The 24,434-nt window shown below is 23.3% G+C and overlaps 5 protein-coding genes across 5 annotated transcripts; 2 read left to right on the forward strand and 3 right to left on the reverse strand. All coding sequences in view use genetic code 6, as the record gives it.

Moving 5' to 3' along the window:
- Positions 1-632: 632 nt before the first annotated feature.
- TTHERM_00145080 (zinc-binding dehydrogenase family oxidoreductase) lies at positions 633-1,684 on the reverse strand (the record flags this gene model as incomplete). The annotated part of the gene is made up of 2 exons (XM_001011148.1): positions 633-1,402; positions 1,456-1,684. 2 exons carry the CDS (start codon positions 1,682-1,684, stop codon positions 633-635), a joined length of 999 nt encoding a protein of 332 aa, XP_001011148.1.
- Positions 1,685-2,215: 531 nt separating this feature from the next.
- On the reverse strand, positions 2,216-3,458 carry TTHERM_00145090 (zinc-binding dehydrogenase family oxidoreductase; the record flags this gene model as incomplete). Its single annotated transcript, XM_001011149.1, has 3 exons — positions 2,216-2,547; positions 2,609-3,040; positions 3,245-3,458. The coding sequence occupies 3 exons, from the start codon at positions 3,456-3,458 to the stop codon at positions 2,216-2,218; spliced, it is 978 nt and encodes a 325-aa protein (XP_001011149.1).
- A 2,319-nt stretch (positions 3,459-5,777) lies between these two features.
- Positions 5,778-8,766, reverse strand: TTHERM_00145100 (WD domain, G-beta repeat protein). The gene is made up of 5 exons (XM_001011150.3): positions 8,238-8,766; positions 7,734-8,169; positions 7,314-7,581; positions 6,828-7,256; positions 5,778-6,665 (listed from the first exon to the last, which is right to left on the reverse strand). Exons 1-5 carry the CDS (start codon positions 8,736-8,738, stop codon positions 5,909-5,911), a joined length of 2,391 nt encoding a protein of 796 aa, XP_001011150.3. The 5' UTR covers positions 8,739-8,766; the 3' UTR covers positions 5,778-5,908.
- Positions 8,767-9,773: 1,007 nt separating this feature from the next.
- On the forward strand, positions 9,774-19,705 carry TTHERM_00145110 (IQ calmodulin-binding motif protein, putative; the record flags this gene model as incomplete). Its single annotated transcript, XM_001011151.2, has 19 exons — positions 9,774-9,789; positions 9,868-10,158; positions 10,312-11,754; positions 11,836-12,222; positions 12,281-12,331; positions 12,391-12,804; positions 12,972-14,326; positions 14,377-15,349; positions 15,410-15,675; positions 15,728-15,992; positions 16,052-16,338; positions 16,401-16,642; positions 16,701-17,380; positions 17,439-17,674; positions 17,759-17,834; positions 17,891-18,094; positions 18,156-18,367; positions 18,423-18,857; positions 18,911-19,705. The coding sequence occupies 19 exons, from the start codon at positions 9,774-9,776 to the stop codon at positions 19,703-19,705; spliced, it is 8,628 nt and encodes a 2,875-aa protein (XP_001011151.2).
- A 598-nt stretch (positions 19,706-20,303) lies between these two features.
- Positions 20,304-24,347, forward strand: TTHERM_000145118 (cation channel family protein; the record flags this gene model as incomplete). Its single annotated transcript, XM_012796352.1, has 2 exons — positions 20,304-21,691; positions 21,812-24,347. 2 exons carry the CDS (start codon positions 20,304-20,306, stop codon positions 24,345-24,347), a joined length of 3,924 nt encoding a protein of 1,307 aa, XP_012651806.1.
- Positions 24,348-24,434: the final 87 nt, after the last annotated feature.

Genomic DNA, 24,434 nt, shown 5'->3' on the forward strand with positions numbered 1-24,434 from the left:
TAAAGTTTTTAGTTGTTATTTAATTAAACATATGAATATCACATGAATATAAGATTATCTGATCTATAAAAATCTTGTTATTATTAATTTTATTTCTTTTTTAAAAATATTTTAAAATAGAAACAATATTAAAAATACTTTTTTATTAATATTTCAAACAACTAATATCATTTAAAATAAGTAAACTAAAATAAAATATCTAGTTTTATAATTTTCAAATTACTCCAATTCATGTAAAAAAAATACAGTCTTAGATCTTGATTTTAAGCATCAAAAATCTATATAGGAATAATTCTTTCCAGAACAAAAATTATTTATTATTTAATCTAAAAATATTAAATATTCAGTAACTCTAAATATTATTGATTAAGGATTACAAAATTAAATACTTAAGTAATAATATCTTTTAAAATTATTATTATATTAAATAAATTAATTATATTTCTTTTTATCAAAAAATAAAAATTTTAAGATTTAAAAATCAAAACAATATTTTTTTTGATGAAAATTAATTTGATACAATTAACTATTTATTATTTTTAAAGAAAAAACCAAATAAATAAATAAAATAAAATATATTCATTTTAAAATTGTTAAAACTTTTATGATATACATCAAAATATAAACAAATTTCATTAAAGTTATGGCTTAAATAATATTTTTCCTGAAGACATATTCTTGATATATTATCTAACTGCTTAAGATCCTTCTTGGAGAGAACATTCTTAAGCGATTTCTGTTCTTAATTCAGTCTTGATAAGCTTTTATAATTTTAATATAGCTGTCTTTAATTGCTCTTTAGAGATGGTTGTGAGCCATTTAGTGAGCCATAAACCCTTAATTGATTAATCTCTAAAAATCAATTAAGTTGGTGAAATAGAAGCTTCTTATAAAGAAAGTGCTCCATACACGTAAGCTGTAGAACCGTTAGGCATACTTGACAAAACTTATCCTGTTAAAGGTCCTGCAACAGCATCAAAGAAAACAGTAGCATTTAACTCAATGGCGTGAGCTTTTAAAGTAGGTAAGAAATCTTCTTAATTTGAGTTTAAGACTATATTAGCGCCTTCATTTTTAAGAATTTAAATTTGTTCAGGTCTTCTTACAATGTTGATAACTTCTATTCCATGTTACTTAAAATATCTAACCATCATTCTTCCTAAAGCAGAAGCAGCAGCAGATTGAACAACAGCTTTTGCATTAGCTTACTAAACTGTTTCAAGCATAGCTATTACAGTAAGAGGGTTGACAAATGAAGAAGCGGCTTAATTGAATGTTACATCATCTTCAATGGGTAAAACAAAATTAGCATTTGCAGTAGCATACTGAGCAAAAGTTCCATTTTATCCTCCTGCGGTGAATGCAACTCTTTTATTTAATAAACTATCAGCAACTTCACCACCTTTTTAAAATTAAAATTTACTTTAAAAACTTAAAATTAAGTTTAATTTTTACCGCCACTTTTTACAACTACACCAGATCCTTCAAAGCCAGGAACACAGGGAGCTTTTCTTGAGCTAGAATAAGATCCCTTCATGAAAGAAGCATCAGAAGGATTAATAGGAGTAGATTCAACTCTGACTAGAACTTCACCTTAGTTGGGTTATGGGATATCTATTTCCTTTAAAACTAGAGGTTAGCCGAACTCCTCTAAAACTAAAGCTTTCATCTTTTGATTTTCCATTTAATCTAATAACTTTTGTGGTGTATTTTCTTTTTTTCAATATTAATAATTTTTTTAAAATTAAATATTTTACATGAATTTTCGAAGATACACTTCAATAATCAAGCATAAGATACAAAATTCTGAATCTTGATTAAAATAATAAATTATTTCTGATGAATTTTGTAAATAAAAGTAAATAAATATTTAATTTATCCAAAACCATCCGAACAAATTACTATCTTTTATAATTTTTTATATTTTCACATCTTTATTCCTTGAAAAAAGTTTAGATATTTTATTATTTAATATCTTTGGTAAGATCTTACTAAGTAAATAGCACAATTTTAGTACTAAATTATAAGTTAATTAACATAAATATAGATTGAAGGATTTTATTATCTAAAAAAATATATTAGTAAAATAGCAAGCAAACAAACAAAAAAACATGTATGAATGAATAAATAATTTAAGTGTTAAAAAATAGTGTTAGTATTTTTAATAGTTAATTTTATAGATTCATTTTGTTACTATTTTGCTTATTTAATAAGCTCAAAGCAAGGTAGGTCTAAAAAGAATTTTGCCTGCAGACATATTTTTAGCGTATTTTTCTAAGGCTTAGCTAAAGTTTTCAAGCTTTTCTTCACCAGCAATATCTGTTTTAAGATCAGAAGTGAGGAGTGTTTAGACTTTTTTAACTAATGAAACTATTTATTCAAGTTTCAACTTACCTAACCAGGGGGATAGCCAGAAGCCTTTCACTGTAGCATCCTTAAAGATAAGAACTCTAGGTCCTATCAATGATTCCTATCCAGAGAGACCACCATAAACATAAACGGTAGAGCCTCTTGGCATTTAGAAAACAACATCAGCTGTAGTAGTGCCTTTTTATTTTAAAAAAATAATTATATATCTTATTAATATAAATAAAATCTATCAAATTACCTGCAACGGCATCAAAGAAAATGGTGGCTTATAACTCTTCTGATAATTTGGATAATTCTTGATTGAAGTTGGGATCTGTTTGATTTAAGACATATTCTGCACCGATTGCTTTGAGGGTGTCTACTTATTCTTATCTTCTAACCAAGTTAATTACTTTTATTCCATTTTGTTAGAAATATCTAACAACCATTTTTCCTAAAGCTGAGGCAGCAGCAGAGTGAACAATAGCTTTAACACCAGCTTCCTTAACAATTTCTAAGAAAGCTACACAAGTTAATGGGTTAACAAAACTGCAGGAAGCCTAGCTAAAAGTAAGGTTGTCTGAAATTGGAACGACAGAAGTAGCCTTAGCTAAACAGAATTCAGCATAAGAGCCAGTTTCAGCTGAAAAAGCTACTCTTTTATTTACCAAAGAGTCTGCATAAGCACCACCTTTTAATAGAAAATAGAATAGGTTATTATAAATAATTTAAAAGAAAATTTGAGTCAGTGCTTAATTATTGAAATCTTATAAAATGGTTATCTAAACTAGATAAGACACTATTTTGTAAATTTTATTTTGACTATTCAGCAAATAAAAATTCTACTTTCTAAGATAGAATGTATTATTATGTTTAGTAAATATAAATTAATTACCTCCACTTTTGACGATAGTACCTGATCCTTCAAAACCTAAAACTACAGGGAATTTAGCTTCTTTACCATATTGACCATTAATGTATGATAAATCAGAAGGGTTGATAGGGGCTGCTTCTACTTTGATAAGTACTTAACCTTCTTTTGGTTCAGGAATAGGGAAGTTCTTAGCAAACTTAGGTTGCTTGAATTATTCCATAATCAATGCTCTCATTTTTAAATTGCTTTATTATTAAATTTTTTATTTGCTTTATAAGTGTTATTTAATTTATAACTTTTAATTTATTATAATTTTTGATTAACTGCTAAATGTATCGTGATTTAAAGTGTTGAACTATTTTTTTTTTTTGTAGATTACAATTCATTATTTCTAGAAAAGTTCTATTCTAATTTAATTAATTCATCTAATCTAAATAAAGCACAGTTAAAATTCACATATATTTTACTTATTTATTTGATTCCAGAAACATTCCAAAAAGATTAATTTTTTATAGGACCATATGAAAATTGAAAAACAGTATATTTTTGAATTACATCAAGTTAAATTTTTATAAATGACATAACTTTGATGAAATTATAATTATTCATTAATTAAATTATTCATTAATTAAATTGTAAACAATTAATATATGATAAAGCTTTTTTGTAGGCTATTTGCTTAATACATACATATTTTCTAGAATTTTTCTAATTATTTGTAATTGTAAGCTAAAAATATAGTCTTCTAGAATATTAAGAAATATCATTTATTTTTAAAATAATTTATTGATTGCAATATACAAAAACATAAATACTTAAATTTTCATAACAATAAATACAAAGATACAAATTATGTATGGGAGTTGAAAGATTCTATATCTTCTTACATATAGATATCGGAAATAGAATATCAAATAGTTTCTATATTTCGATTACTTTTTAATATAGAAGTTTTTGACCTACATCTGATGTAAGTAGTACTATTTTCTATGTATTTTAATTAAAGCTTAATTTAAACTAATTAAAAAATCAAATGTTATTATTATTTTAATTCTTTTTTGGAATTATTTTTTAAAATTTAGATTAACAAAGAGCTTAATAGCCAATATTATTCATTTTATTAAAATGTATTTAATTTAAATAAACTAATTCATATTATTCTTTCTAAAACTTAGCAATTTATTTAGAAATTAAAATTAATTTTGCATTCATTTCATTCAATTACTCTAAACTTTTTTAGAATTAAAATTAGAACTATCTTTGACTAAAAAACATAACCAGTTAGTTAATTTTTGTAAATAATCGAATAAAATTTTATGAATTTGTAATGACAAAAAATGTAAATAAATTATATTGCGTTTAAAAATAATTAAAAAATGTATTTGATATCGTAGTATTTGTAAATATTTATGATAATTTTATGAATATCTTTAAATATTTAGAGTTATTAATTAATCATAAAATATTCGTTGCAGTACTTATAGAAGTTAAATATTATTAGTTGTGAATGCCATGGATCAAAAATATTTTGATAAAATGAATTAAAAATTTTAAAGTATTGATGGATTGGATCATGGTTTATTTATTACTATTAATGAATAATCAATAAATTTATATTAAAAAAAGTTTCTATATTTGCATAAAATTTAATTAAAGATATTATTTATTTTATATAAAAACATAATTGTCTGACAGTTTTTCCTTATAATCTATTTTTTTCACCAGTATTAAATTTCTTTACTTAAAAGAATAATTATTAAGATAGAATAATAGTTATTTATATAACCAAGACTTAAGAATATAGGTGGGAATCACAATTAATATCATTAAAATACGATAATATTAATTTAATTTATTCTTTAAATTATGTTGTAACATTTATGATTTTGAAAAATAATCATAAAAAATAGTAAACAGTAAGTATTTTAGGAGATCCCCTCCTATTCTGAAGAGGATCTTAGTTATCTTATATCTATTATATTTAGTAAAAAATAAATATTTAGCAAATATGTTAATATTTTACAATCATAAATTCATTTATTTTTTCAAAAATGTTTATGGTTCTAGTTAATATGAGAAATATAGTTTTCTATTTTTGTTTAATATTACTATTTATCTTAAGTTCCTTAAAAATGAAAAATAATAGAAATTAAATAAATCAATAATAATTCATTTAAGTTCATTGTTAGTTAATCCAACTAATTTATTTTACCCTGGATTTGATTTTTTATCAAGCTCTAGTCCAAATCCATGGATAAATCCAACAAAGTCCACCTTTATCATGATATTCGCTATTAAAAATGAAATTTTATTTGAATAAATATAATATTTATTCTAATCTTGTTTTACCTAATTTTTTTTAATTACACTTTGTAAACAATAATTAGATAGAAAATTTTTGAAAAAATAATTTCTTTAAAAGGACAAAAAAGAATTATTTAATCAAGAAAAAATGTATTAAATAGATAATATTAATGAAAATTAAAACAAATAATAATCATATTGAATAAATTTTTATTAATATAAAATTAGGAAATAAATTTTTTCAAATAAATGGTTGTATGATTAAATATTTTTTAATCTAAATTTTAAAAACGAAATAAATAATAGTCAAGGTTAATTTTTTAATATAAAGATTTATTCTTATTTGATAAAATAATATTTAGTTAATTTAAATAATATTAATCAATAATTCATATAGTAAAGCTATATTTCACCATTTTCGTGAGAAGAAACTAATTTATTTTGGTACTCATTCATTTTTAAAGAAGTTGTACCAGTATTTATACTTTCTACATCTTATATTTTAGTAAAATCTGAGAAATCATAGAAGGTTGTTCTGCCTCCTCCTAAATATCCCCACATTGAAATTACCAATATACCTAATTTTTCGAAAAAACAGAAAGCACTAATCTCTGTATCTTCTTTAATTTGTTGTATCATTTCCAATTTATCGAAATCCCATAACTTAAGTGTTTTATCATCACTGCATGTAATAAAATACTATATTCCTTTTACTTTGATAGGCTAGATCATATTTATAGTATCTTCATGACCTTAGAAGTGTGTAACTTCTGATATCTGGCTACGTGCCTTTAAATATTCGTCTTGATTTTTGATATTTTCTAAAGATTTTAACTCTTTAAAAATATATATAGTTAACTATTGATGACCACCAGTAAAAAGAAGTTCATTTATTGGATCATATTTTATTTATTATATTATATCTACACAGTTATCAACTTTGAAAACTTATTTCCCACTGAAAACACACCAAATTTTTATTTGCTTATCTGTTCCTCCTGTAACAACTATGTCTCTATCATCTATAAATTCTATTGACATAATACTATCCTTATGACCACTAAGCTTTTGAGATAATGAATAAGCTATATCCTGCCAAAGCATGGCTAATTTATCCCTCCCTGCACTACCTATGAGTCTTCATTTAAAAATTGTATCATTAAGTTAAATTCTTTGAAAAAATGTTTGGTACATAAACCCAAACAAAATATCTAAAATTATTTAATGCTTTTTATTCTTAAAATCATATTTTTATTAATATAAAAAATTGTGATGAGAATAAATAATTAGTATTTATTACTTGTGTTTTTTAGAGTATTTGATTTGCATGATTCTACCTTCATGACCCTTAAGTGTGGCAATTAATTTTTTTTCAACTATGTCCCAAATTTTAATCTATCTATCATAAGAACAAGTAGCCAATCTTTATTCATCTAAAAATATCACATCTTTTGCTATTCCTTCATGGGCTTTAAATTTAACACCTACTTTAACATCTAAATTAATTTCTTGTTATGTATAACTACTTGAAAACATTTATTATTTTGCTTGAGAACAATCATAGAACTAATCATTGTTCTATTGCTCCTATACTTAAAAGTTTTCTTAAATCTTTTTGATTTCTTAATATTCTTCTTTTTCATCAATCATATCATTCTTTTCTTTCTTTTTAGCTGCTTTTTTAGATCTTTCTACTTCTTTTTTCTTTCCATTTTTTTTTCCATTATTCCTAAATTATTTCATCAATTGATATTTTTTTTAAATTCATTGTGATTTGTAAGTTTACCTATCTGAGTTAGATTCATAATCACTAATTTCTTCAGATGATTGTCTGCTTATGCCTTTATTTGCTGAAATTTTTTCTTATTCTTTATGATAAGTATCTTCATTTAATATTGCTTTCGTGTCTTATAACATAGAGCCTTTTGAATGCTTATAACTAGCTTCCTCATTCCATTAACTACTGAAAAGGTCATCCATCGTCGAAGAATCATTTTCTAATTTGACATCCGCCATATTACCTTTAAACATCTTTTCCATTTATTTTTTGTTATCTAATTTAATTAAGCATTATGTTAAACAGTAAATAGTAAATTAGTAAATTTTATAAAAATTAATTTATTAAATTAATAAACACACTTTTTATAAGCATAAAATGAAATAAAAATTTATTTTTCTCTTTTCCTAAACAAAACCAAATGCTTACTTGATATTTTTTATGGTACGGCCTTTAAAACAGATCTCGTCTACTCAATAGGCTTTGCGGGGGATGGTAGTTTAATTTAACCTTTTTCTAACTACTGCTATATTTCAATGCTATCAAATACTAAATCGGAAACTTATTTTGTAATCACAGTGAGCTCATCAGTGATTCTACTCATGCATACTGCTATTTTATTTTTGGACTGTTCAATTTCCTAAATTTTATATTTTATTTCCTTTTAATTTTAAATTTGCTTTTTCCCTTTAAATTCTATGGCCATGTTAACTGAATTAACTTTGCTTACTAGCACAGATATGCACTGAATTTATTCTTCAGCGCTTACACATTCATTTTCTAAAATATTAGATAGAGCTTTTTGAAATGTCATACTTCCATCACCCAATGATGTATCTAAAAGAAGTCTTTTTTTAATTTAAATCTAAAAAAAAATAAGCTGTCTTCAGACAGAGTATGACAACTAGAAATAAATAAAAAAAAATATAATACCTAATTCTACAAATCATCTTTTAGCTTGTCGATTTATTCATTAATAATACCCTGAAAAACGCTTATACATTCGTGAATACCTTAATAAGATTCCACAATAGCTTTGTTATCTTTTTCAGCTGAAACATTCTCATTTTCCTCAAACTTTTTATAATTAGCTTAGTACTCATTCAAAAATATTTTCAAAGGACGTATCTCATGCCCTTTATGACTATGATATTAGCAAAAGAGACAAATAAGGCCCCTATTTTTACATTATGTGTCAATGCAAACTTGGTTTAGAAGATTACTCTCATGCCCATCAATATCACACTCAAAATAGACAAATTTATTCTTCATGGATTCAATTTTTTGCACCTATTAAGGTTGCTCTTTCTTCTTAGTTTATTTTTAAGACCTATTTTTAAAGCGATATCTTAGTTTTGGCTAATTTTTAAGAATAAAATATTGAGTTCTATTTATTTTTTTATGATTTAACTATGTATCTTAATTTTTTTGCATCAGGTTTATTCCTTCCACCTTCTTATATTAATTAATTTAATAAGAAAGACTTAATAATAACAAAAACAACAATATTCAATCATAAACAATATATCTATCAATTCATCAAAACATTAATCTTTGATTTGCATAATCAATTCAAGAAAATACATGTAAATACTGCTTAAAATTTTTAATTGATGAAAATTATCAGAAATATGCACCCTAATTAAATACTAAAAGCAATTTAATTAACCGCTTAAATATTTATTTATTGGTTGAATTAAATAATTAGCAAGTATTTAAATTAATATTATAAAATAAACTCTTTGTTTAAATTAATTTTCAAAAAAAACTCTATTTTTAAAATTAAGTGATGAAAATTTAAAACGTTTTATTTAGAAACTATTTATTTTGTTTACATAAATATATTTGTGAAAATATTTTTTAATTGAAACTTATTTTAATAATATTTAACCATTAATTTTTAACAGACTTATAATTTAAATATATTTTTTAACTTTTCATTCAAATATTTTTTTTTCAATATCTTTTTTGTAAAGAATGAACTGTAATTGTTCTTAGAAAGGTCATTTTAATTTAACAAATAAAAGAAACAAACAAACAAAAAAATTTCACAATAATTTAAAGTCAAAATCAAAGTAGAAAATGAAAACACTAAATTTGTTTTTAAAATAATTTACAGGATTAATTAATTGATTTTTAAAAATCAAAAAGAGATGAATGAGTTGAGCTGACTTTAAATTTATTGAATCTAAACAATTTTATAGATTACTTAACTCAATATAAATTTCTTATGTTATATTAATAAATCTATGAATCAATAAATATTCATTTAGTAATAATGAAGATTTTTAATCTATCTATTAATTAAATACAAAATTTAAAAATAAGATAATATTTGATTTATTTTAATTGAAAATTTAACATTAAGAAAGATAAATAACGAAAATTAAGTAAGCAAAGGAGTATAAAAACATTATTCCAAACCTTAAAACAAATTATTTTTTCTAGACTTTTGCCCCTTTCTTAAAAATGAATAGCCATATAAGTAATAGGACATATAATTAATTAGACTATAAAATTAGGAAAAAGTACATAAAAAATATTATATATATTCTATAAATAGGTGAAGAATACTTTCCATAAAGTACAGGAAACAATAGAATGTAAATAAAAAAACTATAAAATTAAGAAGTGACTTCAAATTAGCCTTAAAGAAATAATTTTATGAAGAGCGTTTTAAAATAAAATGCATAAAATAGCTTGTAATCTTAGAATTCTATTAATTAAAACTTTAGAAACTAGTCTTCACCATCTCCTTAATGCAATTAGTAAAAAGTAATAACGGGAAGGCGATTAGATAACTAATCTATCAGCATTAATACAAACTCTTCCTCTACAAAGATGTTGCAAATATGTAAACTTACAATATATTAAAAATTCTAAATTATATTAGCTAACATTTACCTTTAAATTATATTTAAAAGTATTTTAGTCTACCAAACATTAAATTTTTTAAAAAAAAGTTTTATTTTTAGAGTTTAAATATTTTTTAATGCTTATTATTTAGAAAGGCTTCCTTTAATGAATGAAAGTTCAAGAAAAAGAATGAATTCAGATACCGAATCTAGTATGTTTACAAACAGGAATTTGCATTTACCAGTAGAATAAAATCAAGCAGATATATAAGTAGGAGATAGTATTTCTATGATTAAATGTGAGTCAGCAAGAGTCTCTTAAAAAAGCTTAGTGAAATATGGATAGAATTTTTTTAGTTCAGTTAAGAAGATACCAGAAAATTAAACTGAATATTAATTATAGCATGCAAATGAAGGGACAAAGAATGGAATTATTTTATCAGAATATGAATTGCAGCAGAACAAATTAATAAATATTGGAGAAGAATAAGACAAAGTAGAAAACCATATGAGCTCTAATTAAATGGAAAGCAAAAGCAAAAATACAAGTAATAAAAAGACAACAAGTCCAAATAAATATGATAAAAACAAAAAAGATATCAAAAAGAGAATAGAAGTAAAAAAAGAAATGTTGGCTTCAACTTTAAGTCCAAATACTACAAATAATTCTAAATAAATTAGTACAAACGATGGAAGCAATAAAGAAAATATGGAGTAGATTTTATAGTCTTAAGAGCTAATTTAATAGCAATAGCAATAATAGCAATAGTAGTTAGATTAAAATAATATTTAGAAATAAACCAAAAAAGTGAATAGAAAGAGTGCTTCACAAACCTTTTCACCAACTTAAATTAAACATATACAAAAGTTACTAAATAACAAAGAATCTAAAAAAAAGAAAAAAAATTAGCTCTTTTTATATAGCAACTTAAGCTCGCCTAAGCATATTGCTAAATTAGAGATTTCTGGGACACTTTCTTCAAAGGGATAACATTTAATATAAGAGATAGCAACCCCAAATGGAAACATTAATAAAAACAATTTAGAAAGTCAAACAATTTAATAAGATTTTCAAAATGGTAAAAATAAAATTAGCAATAGCTTAACTAATGAAATATAACAGTAAAATAAATATTTACAAGCAGTTTATTAAAATTAAAATTATATAAGCTCAAATAATAATTAAAATCATGAATAAAAACTATCACAACAATCTTCAGCATCAGACTTGGTTATGTAAACTAATACTAAGACAAAGAATAAAAAGACAGTTTCAAATGGGAACGGCTTTATTAATTAAAATTCATAAATAAGCTAAAATAGATAAGTATCTGTAAATAAAAAAATATCATAAAATTCAAGTCATAATTCTTTACATATAGCTCATAAAAAGTAAAATTCTATATCTAATATTTCAAAAAATCATAATGAAGGAAATATAAACAACTCTCCTCTTCATAAAACTCATAGACAAACTGCAAGCCTTTAAATAAACTCTTCTTAGCCACAAATTTAAGTATATAATCAAGACTTAAAAAGATAGAAATCAGAAGAGTTTTTATTATTTATCAATGAAAATGCTACTAAAATATAAAGTATTTTTAATTTTAAGTTTAAACAAAATATATTTTACGATTTAAATAAATTAAAAATTAATTTTATTTTTAAATAAAAAGAAGAAATTGAAGATAAAAAAAAGAAGGAAGAAGAAGAAAGATAAAAAAAATTGGTTGAAAAAGCTTTGCTGAAATAAAAAAATGAAACAATTAGACAAAAAAACTTAATAAGATATACTTTAAAACAAGCATCGCTAAAAAATAAGCAATAAAATTAGTAGCATCTATTAACTAACAGAAATTAAAATGATGCTTCAAAGAAGATTAATCTTCTTTTTAAAAATGTTTAAGCTAAGCAAAATTAATTATTAAATCAAACATAATCTAGAAGTATGCTAAAATCACCAAAAAATCAAAAAAAAATAGATCCTAAACAAAGACGTATTAATTTGGGATTAGAATGCTTAAACTAATTAAATGAATCAGCAATTCAAAGTTTAATTCACAGTAAACTATCACATTATATTGTAAACTAAATTTTGAAAATATTTTAATTTATAAAAAGATTAAAAGTTGAGAGCCACCTAATCAGTTCATCTAAAAGACGAAAGTAAAAGTAATAAATATTCATTTGGCATACTTTTAAAAAGAAATTAATATTTTTTTAAATTAAAGGAGCTTTTTCTCCAGAAGAAAAGAAACAAATCTAAGAGTTTATGTTTATAAAAAAGAAATAAATAGATTAAGATATAGAGAATAAAAAAAAAGATAAATTAATGAAGCAGCAAAAACTTAGATTGAATCTAGAAATCTTGAAAAATGAAATTAAGGAATAGATAAGCTCTTGTAAATCTTCCAAAGGAGGCTTTAATTAAAATTCAAACAATTTGTCCAACGGTCAATAAAATTCATCTTCTAAGAAAGCTAAAAGTTCTTCAACTAGACATTTTAAGAGTTTAACATTTTCAGCTCCTTAGTTTGATAATCTAGGGCATTAAAATTCTTTGTATATTTCACAAATAGATACTAATAAAGCAGATTAGTTTTATAATAATACTAATAGCAGCAGCAATCTTAACTAGCAAGATGGTAATATTTAAATAAAAGATTTAAAATAAAATTAATTTTTTTGAAATTTAATTCGAACATTTTCATATAAATTTAAACAGAAATGATATTTTTTATTTAATTAAAGTACAGTTTTTTAATTTTTACAAATTTTTTCTAATTAATAAATAAATAAAAATATAATATAGATTAGGTTTTTGACTATTTGTATGAAGAGTATAAAAAAAATTTTAATTGGAGAGATTAATTAGAATAAAATTTACATTACTAATCTTTACAAAACTTTCATTAAAGCTGCTCATAATTTTCAAATCAGAAGGATGAAAGCATCATTAATAATTAAAACAAGCAACTAACTTCTTCGAGCAATCAAAAAAGCTTATCAAATAGAAAAAAAAGTAATAGAAGTTAATCTTAAAAGATGGAATATAATTATTAAAAGTAGGTTTCTGACCAATACTATAATAACTAGAACTAGTTTAGCCAAAATAAATTAAACGATTTTGTAAATACTTTAAAACCTTAAAGACTGTAATTCCAAATTGATGAAGATAAAATTATTCAAAACGATAATTAAAATTTAGTTATTAGCTAGTAATTAGGTCATAATTCTAATTAAGATTATCTATACAACTCATAGTAATAAGATTTGTACTAGTCGTTCAATGCTTAGTAAAATCAAGAATTTTAATAGAGAAAAAATTAAATTTATGTATAATACACGAAACTGTCTCAAAGAATATAAAAATAGATTTTTAAAAATTTGAAAGAATAGAAGCAGATTAACTAATATTAATAGATAAATCAGAAAAGAGATATGTAATTATAGTCATACTAAAACTAGATTGACACATAGGCATAAATTTATAAATAATATTCAAACAGAGATAAAATATAAGAAATTGAAGAAGAATTATACGAATAAAATGATGATTATGATGAAGTTAGCCCTCACTAAAATGCATATGACATACCTAATTAATATTTCCATGAAAATGAAAAATCTGAAGATTAAAAAAAGCTCCTAAATGAATCTTTTGAGAAAGATTAAAATACCAACAAAAACTATTCTTTATCAATTTAAAATTAATAGAGCTCAAACTAAAATAGCTCAAATGCTAATTAAAAATATTTGTAGCAAGATGAGTCAGCAAAATTGGATTATTCTAATAATATGAATAAATATGATTTATATAAACTCACAGAACTGAGTAGCATTAAAAATAGCAGTGTTGCTGAAGTCGTACAAAAGAAAAGCGAAAATAACTTAGGAAACAATTAACAGCAATAGCAAAATTAAACAAATATGTTGTTGGCATAAAACTAAGCAAATTAACAATTTATTTAAAACTAAAAGGATGCTTAAGATGAAGAACATATAAGTGACTAAAAAAATAACTAGGTTAGACAAAAGAGTAAAAGCGAGTAATTAACTTCAAACTAAAATTATGACAGCCCTTCTAAGGGAACTAATTTAGTTGATGAGATTCCGACTATTTAGTCTGATGCATCTTCAGAGTTCTAAGCTCAATACGAAAATCAGGTATAAAATATAAAATAATTTTGTTTATTTACTTATTTTTAAATTATTAGTATCAACAGCAAGAAGAAGGATATAGTAATTCTTATGGAATGAATGAGGAAGAGCTAGAAGAGTATATGTATTATAACATAGCAGCAATATATATTTAGAAAGTTTGGAGAGGATTTTACACAAGGAAGTTGCTAAGAGATTTCTTTTTAGAATTAGAAGAAATGTATGAGAACCAAGAAAATGATCAATATCAAAAAAGCGTACTCACTGATTAGTCCTAACATTAAAAAGCTAATTAAGCAAATAAGAATTCTTAGGATGATTTAATTAAAAATATACAAAGTTCTAATAATGGAAGTAATATCGATAATAGGGATGATACCTAGATTTAACAAATTATTGAAAAAACAAATAAAACAAGTCAAGCTGATGAAAATAAAATATAAGGAGCCGATTAATAGATTAAATAAGGATATGATTTTAACTCAGCTAAAATTGTTGAAACAATGGGCAGCAGTGATGATAATATTTAACCTATTTTAATTGATTTGAATAGGAAAAAAGATTCAAAAGAATAAAATTTTCCATTAAAAAACACAACTTTATAACAAAAAATGAATTCGAGCCCATAAAAAAATTAAGAAGGTATCAGAGATGAAAATTAATTTAAAAACAATAGTGGAGGTAAAAGTAATTAAAATACAGATAGTTAATTACAGAATTAAAATAAGAGTAGTTATCATAAAAATGATTTAGAAAACTTAATATCGTAAATAGATCTTAATTAAAAAGACTAAAAGCTTAAAAATGAGACATTATAAATGTAAGAAATCAATGAATTTTCGAAGAGTTTACTTACCTTGAAGGACTTTGAAAAAAGTACTGAAAACAAATATCCTTCAAAAACATAATTTGAAAATGGCATGAAACTTTCTGATGAAAATTAAATAACAGATTCTTAGTACTATGACACTCCTTTGAATTAATAATTAATATAAGATTTAGATGCCTAAAAAAGAAATGACAATTTTAGTAAATGAATTTATTCCAAAATTATATTCAAATTTTTTAATTTTATTTTTAAATAAAAAGGCTTGAATCAAAATATAAATTTAATTAAAGATAAATACTCTGAAACCTACCAGAAAATCAAGGAAGACCAAATTAATAAATGGAGCGAACTCATAAGTGACTTATAAAAACTATAGAATTAACCAAATAGCTAGATAGACTCAGAGCAAATAAAAAAACTATGTTAAAAATATGAGAATAACAAAAATTAGCTTATTGATTAATATTAATAGATGATAAAAAGCTAAGAAAACAAGGCGATTTAGGAGAATAGTCCAATTTTAAAAGTAAATTTTATATTAAAATAAGAGAAAATATTTATTATTTTTTTAAAAATAGAGTGAAAAAGAGATAAAAGATAATATTAGCAGATAGTTATAAGATAAAAAAGAAATAAACAAAAACAAGTAAAATGAAATATTTGAATCGTCACCTGTTTAAAAATAAAAATCACTGAGTAAAAATAATTAAGGAGTGTTAAAGAGAATTGATAAAAATAATTAGTTATCTAATATGCAGGATGTTTTAGGTTCAGAATAACTTATGAGAGATTAATCAGCTATTGCTGCAGCTTTGTCATAATCCAATCTTTCTGATTAATATGGTATAATAAAATTTATCAAAAATAAATAAAATTAAAAATACTTTTATTATTTTTAGAAGATTTATCAACAAAGAATTAATACTCAAATAAAATAAATGGCTTAAGTTAGAGTGTAGATTTTAATGAAAATCGCAATAATAAAATAAATAAAAAAAAGTAATAAATCCCAAACTACTCTGATTATATTTTTGAAAAATTACCTTAAAGAGACTTTGCTTCAGGTAAATTTAATCGTTTGATGCTCAAAAAAGAGTCTATGGATGAGTTGGTAAAAATGAGGGAAGAAATAATTTCTTATCAAAAGGAAGCAAAACTTTAAATTATAAACTAAATGTTTGAGTAGAAGGTAATAATTTAATATTTTTTTAGGTTTTTGCTAAGAAAAATAATTCTTTTTTTGTAAAATAGAAAATTCCACTTTAAGTGTATCAAACTAAACTAAAAGAATGTGAGTAATGGGCTCTTAAAGAACTTGAAAAGTTACAAAAAAATCATCATGAAATCGAAAGGGGATGGAGGAAATTTGCTGAGACAATTAAGTAAACAAAGAGAGGGATAGAGTTTATGAAATAGATTAAAAAAATTGATTATAACAAAATACTTGCTAATTCTTAAGATGAGATTAAATTCAGTAGACTTTTATCCTTTAGGTAAATTAAATGAATTTTTTTTTTTTGAAGATTATTTAATGAATTCATCAAAATAAAGGTCTGACAGTGAAGCTAGTGAAGGTGATGTATTCAGTGAAAGAAAAGAGTACAATTCTTAAATACTCAATATTAATAATTTAAAAAATTTATCTGGAATCAGTTAAGGTAACGGGGCTGGCTTAAACAATTGTATTAGTCCAAGCAATATAAAAATAGTTGATTAATACTAATTAAATGAGAGACCGAAAAAATATATTAACTAATAGAATCAAGGATTGAGTTTATTACAAAATGGCTCAATAAAAGGAACTAATAGTATCAATAATTATGTTCTAAGTAAAAGTTGTACTAGTTGGGATGGCAATATTTTAAATACAAATAATAGTGAAGAAGTTGAGTTTGACGACATAAACGATTATTTAAAAAAAATAAAAAATAACTTTGCTAGAAGTTTATCTAAATAACAATTATATGGATTTTAAGTTCAATAGAACCAAAATAACTAATTGTAGCCCTAGAATTCTTTGCCTGACGAATCTTCTTCAATATCTCCATAATAATCAAGATCAAACACACCTATTATAAAAAATGGTGATGAAAGCAATAATATGAACAACAACATCAATTAAACAAAAAAAGATGATAAAGAAATTAATGACTAAAACAAAATTAATAATTTTGAAATATCTCCTAATCCCAAACAAAAATTATTAACGTAAATGACTATAACATAGCAGAGTAAATTAAATATTTTCCAAAAAATTATTTTTAAAAGTTTATTTATGAAAATTTAAAGGTGAAAATGATTTGAAAAAAATTGGGTTAATGTCATTAGAAAGTGCTAGCTCTTCTGTATAGTCTTAAAGTTCTGAAGCCTAGTTCAGCCAGCATTTATTTGAATATGAAAATGCTAAAAAACTACAACAATAAGAGAAAAATAATGGAAATATTGAAGATTAAGATGGCTAAGAAAATAAACAACAACAATAAAATAACATATAAAAATAAATATCTGACTAGCCAAATAAAGAGGTAATTATTTAGTATTTTTTTGTTTGTTTTATAAAAATTTTTGACATTTATTTATAATCCATCGTATATTAATTATATTCACAGCTTATGTCAATTGAATAAAAGGCGAACATAGTGAGTGACAAAATTATAGAAAATCTGATTGATGAAGTTAATAATGGTACTTTCAATTATTTTAATATATTTTTATATCTAATTTTTAAATAAATTTTATAGAAATTTATGAGATAAAACAGAAAGAAAGCACAAAATAATAAGCTCATTATACAGAAAATAATGTTTATCCTAATATAAACGAAGTTATGCCCACTAATATTGAATATAAAAATCAGTTTGATGAAAAGGTGATACCTATTGAAAGCTGTGCTAATCTTAACAGTATTAAAGATTTCTTGGTTGCATTGGCAGAATTTATCAAAGGTAATCTTTAAATATTAAATTTTGAAATTAAAAAATTTATTTATAATAAATATATTTAAAGAAAACTTTAGAGAAGAATTTTTAGGAAGAATTAATTTACCTCTTGGTATTGATCCCCTTGAATTTTTAAAGACATTTAACATTACCGAGAATACAGAACCTCAAGACACAGAAACATCAAATGCTCCAATATATCCGTTAGTTAAATATATTCATGTGTAAAAGCCTGTTGTTAGTGAAGAAATATTCTTAACTTTTAATGAATTATACCAAGTAATTCATTTTAAACAATAAAAATAAATAAACTATTTCAATATTTTTATAAAAGAGAATGATCAGAAAATAAAAGAAATTGGAAAATAGAGAACTCTATTTTGATGGGTAAGAGGAAAAATTTGCAGATGATGACGATGAAGATGAAGATATTGATATTTTTAATTCATAGAGTGACATTGAAAAATATAACTTAAAGCTAATTTTTGACTGTTTTAATGAGGCTCTTGATTTTTTGAGACCATTCAGTTTAGGAGGAAAGCCTTTACCTTGGAAATTAAACTAAAAAAAACTAGCAAATTTGAAGGTTAAAGATCAGGATATAGAAAGAGTTCTTGGTATGGCTATAGGAAGAACTTTGAAGTGGGGTTCATGTCTGTGTGGGTTTATTCCTGAAAAAATTGAATTCCCCCCTGGTTAAGATGAAGAAAATAACGAATACTTAAATTAAATCAAAGAAGACAGATTAGCTTAGATGCTTGAAAATGAGGTAATATTTTTTAATAATAACATTAGAAAAGCATGATATTATAAAATGTAAAGGTTTTAGAAAACGAGCATAAATGGCTTATTTATGAAGAAGAAGAAACAGATGTTTAGCTAGAGATAGCGGACGATATATTCCACAGTCTGATGAGCGAAACAGCACAGTGGCTATATTTAAAAATGTAAGGAAAACTTGAATTAATGGATGCCCTCTAGATTAATGTTGGTAGAGACTAGAAAATGAATTTCGATGAAATGATAGAAGATGAGGAAGACTAAAAGTAACTTTTAGATTATTAAGCAATTTAAGATGGTTAAAAAAATAATACACAAAGTGGCCTGATGAGCAAATTAGGTGCAGCTAATATTCTAACTCAAAAAAGATTTAAAAATTCTAATGAAGCAAATATTCATGCTAATATAGAAGAATTATATGCATAAAGTTAAAATCAATATCTAGATGATGACAATTTAATTGTAAATTTGGATGATCCTTCTAACTATCATAAGAGAAAAAGAAAGGCTATAAATTAAAACAATACTAGTGAAGACTAAGAATACAACGAGCTAGATGATTCAGATAATTACGAAAATGAATACTACTCAAATAAGAAAACAGCAAAGGCCAAGGAGGAAATAAGCTAAAAAAGGAGATAAGGAAAGTAAGAAGAAATACAAAGTAAATAAAATGAAAAATTAATATTTTAGCATAGATAATTGAGCTACAGCCCATCAAATTAATATAACTAATTTTAATAATCTCCTGTAGAATTCGGAGATATTTAACAAAAATATAATTAACTTATCGGCTCTACGAATTCTAAAGCATCTTCCCTAAATTCAAGCTTTTGAATATGAGAAATATTTCAATATAAATTATTGTAAAATGTATACAAAATTAATAACTTCTTTTAAATATTATATTGTTACTTATACAATTTAATATGTCAATTTATCAAATTTATATTTTATTAATTAATTACAATTAAAAAAAACCCTAAAAAAAATTCTAAATAATCTATCCCTTTAAACCATATATATTAAAATAATTATTTTAATAATTAATTAATTTTTTTATTTTTAAATACTTATTTTACTTTATTAATCACACTGCTTAATTACTTTTTTTGTATATAAAATTATATTTTTTAATTTATTTAATTAAAATTTTTATTATTTAGTATTTATGTGGTTATTGATTGACTTTAGTGTAATACTTTTTATTAAAAAGTATCTTTTGATGCAGTTATTTAATCCAACTAAGTTATTATTTGCTTGCCTTTTGGTTATTGAAGGTTTGATCAGTAATTTAGTATTTTTAAAATATTACTTGTGATTAATCATAATTTTGATTTTTAAATATTAAATAGATTTTGATATCAAAATAATATAATAAGTGTATTAGCTAATTAAAATCTATAAATAATTACATTGATAAGAAATTATATTTATGAATTTTGATACTAGTCAGCTACAATCAAGTAGTGCCTTCGAAGCAGTAGTTAGAAAGAAAGAAAAATTTAATACCTCAAAATTTGAATCACGTCAATAGCATTTTGACCTAAATGACATTTCGAAAATTGGAGAAATAGATAAATAGGATGAAAGCTACTTAGATAAGTAAAGGATAATATCAATTTAGGATTAAAATCAATCTGTAATAACAAATAATCAAGGTAACGTTATCTAATCATCAAAAACAATCACAATGCAGTTGTCTGATATAGTAAAAAGAGTAAGGCTGATGTAGGCAGCAAAAAAACTTGTCAACAGTACTCGCTCTAGGATGCTAAAAAATATGAAAACTCACTAGTACTCACTAATTAATGATAAATCTTAAGATTTTACTGATATGAAAAAAGATTTCTTTTAAAATTCTATTTTCTCTTTTGCAATAAGTAGAGATTCAAAATGGGTGTTTGCTAAGAAGATAATTCAATAATTTATTTTTTTTTTGTAAAAAATTCCTGTTATAAACCCTTCTAGCCGTAAAAAATACTTTTGGGATATTTGTGTTTGCTTGGTTTTAATCTATTCCTTTTTTATTATACCTGTGATGGTGTGTTTTAGTTTGCAAGAATCTGATGTTTCGCTTAAAAATATATTAGATATCATACTTATTGTTAACTTTTTAAATATTTTGATTCTTTGCAATACAGGTTTTTACAAGCGAGGTGTGCTTAACAAAAATAGGGTAAGTATCTGGAGAAAATATTTTAATGAGTAAATGAAAATTGATTTTTGGTCTCTTATCCCTTTGCTTGTATATAGATTCTTAGCTTTGAATTTTATCGAATAATTAGGCTATTACTAATTTATTACACTTTCAATTATTATAAAATGGAAAGAAATTTAGAAGATATTTAATAATACCTAGTAAAAGTATATTCTTTTTCCTAATTTGAGAAACATTTTTAAATTACTTAGCTTGTTCTTTAAAATTCTTTTTATTGCTCATGGATGTGCCTGCTTCTGGATAATAGCAGGAAGGTTATCTCAAAAATATTAGGATTAAAATTGGTTAAGTTATAAAAATTTAGAAGGTGATAGCTGGAACAAATAATATTTGTCTGCATTTTATTTTTGTTGTGTCACAATGACAACTGTTGGTTATGGAGATATATCGCCTCAGTCTACTATAGAGATGTTTTTTTGTATTGTTATTTTATTGTTTGCTTGTGGTGTGTTTGGTTTTTCTATAAATACAATTCAAGCCATATTGTAAGATTTCAGTAAAGCAGAAAACGAAATTCTAGATAAGATGTACATTATAAAAAATTATCTAAACAAGAAACAAATAAACCAAATACTCTCTAAAAATGTGACAGAATATCTTGAGTAAATTTATTTTCTTTAAAATTATAAAAAATAAATTTAACATTGTTTGTTTGTTAATTTGTTTATTTCAATTTTAATTAACATATGTTCTCATGTTTATTTTAAATAAAATTAACCTAGATATTTTTGGAGGGGAAATTAGCAAACTAACTAAGAAGAAGAGGAAAAAATGATCAAATAGCTTCCTGATTATTTAAGGAATGAATTGCTTATCGAATCTAACAAAATAATACTTAGAGATAGCCTAATTTTTTAAAATAATTTTAGTGAAGAAGTTATACATGCAACTATTCCTATTATTCAAGAAATAAATTTTACACCTTTAGAGGTTATTTATACAGAAAACGATGAAAATATTGATAGATCTGTTTACTTCGTACAGGAAGGAATAGTAGAAGTATATTTAGAGGTTATTGAACATTTATAACCTGGTTTGGGATCTATCTAAAAGTCTTACAAAGTTATTAAAAGATTAAAAAAAGGAGATTGCTTTGGAGAAATAGAATTTTTTACTGATGGGAATAGATAGATGAATGTAAGAAGTCTCAGTTTCTCTACTTTACTTAAAATTAATAGGAGTGATTTCATTAATACTATTAAGAATTTTCCAACTGACTATGAATAGTTTTGTTATATAAAAGATAGATTGATTTTTTAAAATGACTATTCTAAGATAAGTCATAAGTGTGCAAGTTGTAACAGTGAAAACCATCGTATTGGGTATTGCCCATACCTTCATTTTGTATCAAATAAGCCTAAATTATTTGCAATATTAAATAAAACATAGAATTAGTAAAGAAATGAGTCATTCCCAACTCAAATTACTAACAGAAAAAGATAGAGGTACAGATTATTTCCATAGTAAATAATGGCATTAGTGAATAATTATGTGCAAGTAAATGAAGATTTAGTTGAAGAATTTAATGAGAAATATTTATCTTTTGATATAAGCAAGTGTGATATATGTTCTAATTTAGTTAATTTATAGCCATCAAACCAGTAATACCTCCACTCTAATTCAGATTAAGCAGCTGCAAATCCATTGCTGAATTTATACACGGTTAGTAATAAATAAAATAATGAAGGCAATTAACCAAAATAAAAAAATGATTTAGCAAAAAATGGAAAATCTGGGGCTAACAAATTAAATAACAGCATCGGAAACTAAAAAATTTTGACATTTTAATAACAATTTTAAAATAATAATCTAAGTCTTCACTCTTACCAATAAATTGATGAATAGTAACCATAAAAAATGAATAACTTAAGAAATGCTGGAAAATTATAATCAAAAATTTCAGCTAGTATTTTAGAAGGGACAGATTGTTAAGAAAACTACTCTCCCAAAGATTACAAATTATAACCTATTTCTCTATTAAAGTAATAGAGTCAAAGCATAGAATTAAATAACCACTGTAACTAAGTTTTTTAAAATAATCAGTAGCAGCACATTAATTAATTAATTTAAAATTAAAATGGGATGTACTCTAATATGAATAGCTTTATATTTTAGTAAAGTCCAGATTTAGATAATTAAGAACAAACTTCTTTGTAGACTAAATTAAATAAATAAATTGCTAATAATTTCTAAAATGCTAGCATTAATAATCAATTGTATAATAAAAATTAAAGTATGTAGAATATGGATTAAGACTAGTAATAAAGAGATGAAATATACCTAAGAAAATTATCTATGTTTTACACATATGAGGATGTGTTGAATATTTATAATTCTTAGAATAACTAATAAAATTTTCATATTAAGAAATTATTTTTTGATATTTTTTATGGTGAGTTTGAGAAGATTAAAGTATTTGAACTTTATTATCCACTCAATAATTTCTAATATGTTGTAAAGCAAATTCACATGGACTCAAACCAAAAAAAGAAAATGAGATAAAAACTTCTTGAGCAGTAAAGATAAAACATGAATAAAATTATTATGAAAAAGAAGAAGAAAAACGGAGGCAGAGCATCAGTTAATATAACTTCTGCAGATTATTAAGTAGTAAAATTACTAGTTGATAAATTTGAATAGGAAAATAAGGAGATTAAAAGTATGAAAGGAAGTTCAATAATGCCAAATAATTCAGGAATGAATTCAAATATTTATATGAATAACTTAAACATCAATTCTTCACCCTAATTTAACAATAGAAGAAACAGCTTAACAGGCTCTTTAGTTAATTATAAAACTTAAAAATCGGTTAAAAATATAGAGAAAACAAATTTTTAAGACTCTGAAAATGAAAATAATGAAGGGCAAAGTATTTCTAAAAGTAACATTACTTAAAATCAAACAATATTTAATTGTAAACAAAATCATAGTCCATAAAATATATCCTTATCTAGTTCTGAAGCAATTGGAGAATCACGAAATTCTTCTTAAGTATATGACATATACAATAAATAATAATCAGAATCTATGTAATAAAATTAAGAATTTAAATAATCATAAAACCAATCTAATAAATAATAAAAACAAAAAAAATCAAATTAAATCACTCAAAATGAAATACAAATATTCTTAAATATTGAAAATAAGCTTAGCCCCCCTTTTTTAGAAGAACCTGCATTAAATAATGAACATTCAGAAATTCCAGACATTCGTCTGTGTTAATATAATAATCAAATAAATTAAATTGATAATATTTGAAAATACAAATCTGTTATATTCATAAAATTAACAAATCCATATACAATTTATTGATAAACTAAAAAAATAACTAATGAAATAAATAAA

The sequence above is a fragment of the Tetrahymena thermophila genome, assembly GCF_000189635.1.
Source record: "Tetrahymena thermophila SB210 genomic scaffold scf_8254747, whole genome shotgun sequence".
In the NCBI taxonomy this organism is placed as follows: Eukaryota; Ciliophora; class Oligohymenophorea; order Hymenostomatida; family Tetrahymenidae; genus Tetrahymena; species Tetrahymena thermophila.